Here is a 4,910-nt window from a genome sequence, read left to right as displayed (position 1 = left end):
GCTTGTTTATTGAAAATGAAGGACAACCACCTAGGAGTGCATTACAATAGTCCAGTCTAGAGGTCATGAATGCATGAACTAGCTTTTCTGCATCAGAAACAGGTAACATGTTTCGTAACTTGGCAATGTTTCTAAGATGGAAGAATGCTGTTTTTGTAACATGGGAAATATGATTTTCAAAAGACAAGTTGCTGTCTAATATAACACCCAGATTTTTGACTAACAGTACATTCTTTGAATCAGTGGTTCAAAGCATGGAAGTTCACCAATCTGGCAAAATAATCCGATTTCAGCAATCAAGGCTTCCCAAATGGCAAGGCCCCATTCCAAACGGCACATCAAGCCCTCACAGTCCACACTTTAGTGAAGTGATGCTGCTTTGACTGTTGGGTAGAAGCTGCTCAGCCTGGAAACATGTGCATCAAACAACCACAAAGGGGCAGTACGAGCACCCTTTAAAATTACAAATGTATATACCATTGACCATGAGCACCACATTCATGAACATGCACACTATGTAGGGAACCTTTCTTTCCTTGTGATCAAATGACTTATGCATTGCGCTGTTGTCTGGGCACCAGTCCACACAGACACAGATGTTGATTATGGACTGTGCTGCTGCTCAAAATTACAATTACCACACAATCCTGCGTTTGTGAGGTGAAGCAGGATGTGGACAAGTACACTTGGTGTACACTTTTACAAAGGCCGATGAATACACGTACATGTGAAGTCCACAAGAACGCAGGGTGCCACATTTGTTTAAAAAATTTGATGGTTCGTTAATAGAGGACATTGATTTAATGACCCCATGAAACAGTGCAAAACTGATTCTCCTGCTCTATAACTCTATATTAAAACACATTTAGTGGCATGTGCTAATGTTGTCCTGTCTGTCTCCCTGCCTTGTCCTCGAGACACTATCCTGAGGGACGGGTCCAGCATCAGTCCAGTCTGCTGTTCCACTCACCAGCATGTGTTTCTAATCTGAGCTTGTGCTGATGAACGTCGAGGTGCTTCAGATGAAGACAGCGACACACTGACTTCAGATGGACTGCACAGAAAATAAACTATTATTGACATTTACCAAATTCAAAAACACTCTGCATCTATTAATCCAGGATATACCTCATAGACCAATAATAATTAATCTTACAGTTCAGTAAAATAGTAGTACAGACAAGTACCATTGTTGATGTTTTATAGCCAGAGAGGAACTGGCCTGCTGTACCCCAAGGTTTTTCCCTCCACTATTTACCATACTGGAAATTTTGAAGACATTACTGACACTAAGCAATGACTCTCTGTTACAATATGATGTTCTGTAAAGCTGATTTGAAACACTGTGTGTTGTATATAAATAAATATGACTCTATGAGAGGGAAGGGTGATGGAATGGGGTTTAAGGCCTGTTCACACCAAGACCAATTATCAGATTTTTAATGAAGAAGTGTTCCAATCTCTTCTCCAATCACACTGCAATAGAAAACTGGCCAACCAAAAAAATTCATGCTTTTGATCACCAGAGTAACCAGGCTACTTCTCCTTTTCTATAAGCGCCACCTACTGTCAGAGATTGAATTGGCATTTTCAATTAACCCCTCTGCCGTTTTTACACATTCATCTGAACAGATTGCAAAAATCAAAATTTCATGCCAAACATTTGTGTTGGTGTGAACAGGCCTTTATAATCAGAGTCTACGATGAGAGCAATGAATCATCTTTACACAGGTGTTCAGATTTCATCTTATTTCGTCACAGACAAACCTCGCTTTTGTGAGACGAGACATCTAGCCTTATTTTACGTTCAACCACAGATATTAATTTAGATCCTAATCGATGTATTTTGTTACAACACAACAAAGTTTGAAAGAATGGTCATGTGTTCAGTGATTAGGACGGATGAGCGCTTACTCTGCAGATAAAGATGCAATGACAAAATGTTTTAGACCCTGTTCACATCTGTATTTAATGCTGTCCACTGATCCGATCACAGAAACATCTAATTACCAGGTGGAAAATTAAGTCTATTTGTCAAATTTATTTGTATAGCGCAGGGGTGTCAAACTCCGGTCCTGGAGAGCTGCGGCTCTAACCCTAATTAAAACTCACCTGCCTGTAGCTTCCTAGTAACCCTTCAGACCTTGATTAGCTTGTTCAGGTGTGTTTGATTAGGGTTGAAGCAAAACTCTGCAGGGCTGCGGCTCTCCAGGACCGACGTTCGCCACCCCTGGTATAGCACTTTACATAAAGTCATGCTGTTATTTCTATAATGCCTTAATACTTAATGTTAAGCAGTTTTCAATCTGAGATGTTTAATCAGGGAGCTGCTAGAAACGCCACAATGCTTTAACCCTCCAGTGAGCAGCCAGAGAACGAAACGCTTCATTCGGCCTGTTCTCCTCTGGCTAAACAACATAAGGTCAAAATGAACATTAACAAACAAGTGTCTGAGGCTTGTCTCTTGATTTACTGATGCGGCTGATATAGATTATGCTCAGGTTAGACATGGCAGCAGTTCAGTCTTCATGAGCTCAAATGTGGAAGGCCGCAGTATGACAGTCGATAATAGTTGGTTTACGATGGTCACATGGCACAGATGCGAATTCGTCAGACAGCAGCACAGAATGGTGGGATCGGGACCTGAGACCCTCAGGATATAATGGCAGATGAGAAGGAATAACATTAGCACTTCATGCATACAGTATGAAAAGTGTTTCTGTCAGACCGGACTATGGCTGAGGAATGAACTGTTTATGCATGTCTTAAAAGTGAGAGAATCCCGAACAGCCCTAGAAAGTCTATTCCAAAGTTTAGTTCGTAGTTTAGCAATGTTTCTGAGGTGAAAGAAGGCATTGGTAATGTGACTATTGAAAGACAGTCTGCTATCAAACATAATACATAACATAAATCAGTAGAAATACAGAAAAATCACACCCCAGAAGACGGTGTGGATGCGAGACAGATATCGTGATATTTTAATTCTCTTTAGTAGCTTCAGATCAAGCAAAACACTTGCGTTCCGACGAGGTTTACAGACACGACACCGATCCAACAAACCGAACCTTTTATTAGGAGGTTCTGATTTCAGTATAAATCACACTACACATTTCCTTTAGAAAAATCGTTATGTACACTACAGTGCTGACGAATCAAACAGAACCAAAGAAACCCTTGATATAAATAAGCTCTATGGAAAAGCCTGTAGTCTTTAAAAGAATTCTGTCATCTTACAAAAAATATATATGTTCATGTCAGCTCTAATACGACTAAAGCCTACAACTGAAAATATATTATTCAAGGACCTGTTTGGATTTGAAGAATTTTCTCAGTGCAGCCGAGCCGAAGTGCTTGGATATTTCACAGTTACGGACAGGCACTGAGGAGCGAGTTACGAGCTACATTTGCCATGATGACGACCAGAAACAGGAGAGAGACAGAGAGAGATGTTGATCCTGTCTTACAGAAGTCATGGATTCTCTGCTCTTGTCAGATTGATTACGAAGAAAGGAAATCCAGTAGACAGTAGAAATAAACGTGATTAAATGAAGCGCCGTTTGGTTACTTCCAGGAGGAGGTTTGGGCGGTCTGTCAGCGAGTAGCTCCGCCCGCTCCATCTTTATTTGCATTACGCACGGCGACTCTTGCGCAGGTCTGCAGTCTGTGTTTGCAGCTCTGCCGTTCTCGCCAGCTGACTCCTGCTTGGTGTGCTGCTTCAGCTCCTCGCCTTCCTCACGAGCCTCCTCTTCCTCGGGCTGCTGATTATACTGCTTCAAACGCACGTGCCAGGCGAGGCTGCACACGGCCGACACGCTCTTGAACTGGTGAACTACGTTGCGAGGGATAAAGTAGATGTCGTTATCGTAGAGCTGGATACGAGCGTAGCGGATTCCCTCTCGCCTCAGCTGATTGAGTTTAGCATCATCCACCCACTGCACACACTGGACAGAGAGAGAGAGAATGAGCAGAACACACCCATTAAACTTCACATCAAACTTGTCTACTTTTTGACATTCGAGTGACATTTCAACTGTTATGAGGTCACATGTAGCACACTTTAATCCAAAGCAACATTCAGAATAAAATCAAAATAAACTGTAAATTATTTGTGGTAAAATAAACACCATGAACATGCAGAGCTCTGTTCAAATACCCCTAATTTATCCTTCTGTGTGCGTAAGGAACGTGACTCATGCCCAACACTGTGATGATCGACACAGTGGTAACCATAGCAACATTCTGGCATCTCTGATATCTGCTATTTTGGACTAAAGTGATATTACAAATACTTATGTTAGTCAATTTGAACTAACCCACCGTGAACAGAGGTGTGGTGTTTTGTTTCAGCTTGGATGGCTGGTTCGCACTGAAATCTCTTGCAGGTTGCCATGTCTTTGAGTCGTTTGGGATTGGCTCATGAGTGGCACTTTATGGAGTTATTAAAGTGGGCAGGTGTGGGTCACAATATTTTCTTCTTATTTCCAATATAAAGCATTTGAATCCATTTAGGTTTATTTGTGACCTGTGCTGCCAAAATGAGTCACAATGAGCAAATTTTCAAAAATGATTTATTTTTATGTTCACATTCTCCATTAAAAGACTTTCAGAATGATGTATGATTTGTTGAAATCAGCGTTAATTTCGTCAACAAAGATGATGATGAAAAATATTCGTTAACGAACATTCTTTCTGTGACTAAGACGAGACGTTGACGAGCTAAAACTAATCTGAAACAATGGCCTCAGCACCCGAAGGGGTAGGGATAATGTGACCAGACGTCCCGTTTTTCCCGGGAGTCACAATTCGTTGTCGATTAACTTAAAGTTAGTGAAGGCGAGATAGGCCGAATAGCGCTGATAGAAGTGCTCTCCTACTTCTTCAGTTCTCATATACAGCGCGCGATCAGTTCT

General features: G+C 41.4%; 1 protein-coding gene across 1 annotated transcript; it reads right to left on the bottom strand.

Moving 5' to 3' along the window:
* Positions 1–3,366: 3,366 nt before the first annotated feature.
* Positions 3,367–4,025, bottom strand: LOC107738587 (round spermatid basic protein 1-like). The gene is made up of 2 exons (XM_016550350.1): positions 3,566–4,025; positions 3,367–3,485 (listed from the first exon to the last, which is right to left on the bottom strand). Exons 1-2 carry the CDS (start codon positions 4,023–4,025, stop codon positions 3,367–3,369), a joined length of 579 nt encoding a protein of 192 aa, XP_016405836.1.
* Positions 4,026–4,910: the final 885 nt, after the last annotated feature.

This window comes from Sinocyclocheilus rhinocerous, unplaced genomic scaffold (assembly GCF_001515625.1).
Source record: "Sinocyclocheilus rhinocerous isolate Xijiao unplaced genomic scaffold, SAMN03320098_v1.1 scaffold3662, whole genome shotgun sequence".
Lineage (NCBI taxonomy): Eukaryota > Metazoa > Chordata > Actinopteri > Cypriniformes > Cyprinidae > Sinocyclocheilus > Sinocyclocheilus rhinocerous.
This window is presented reverse-complemented; position numbering and strand designations above follow the sequence as displayed.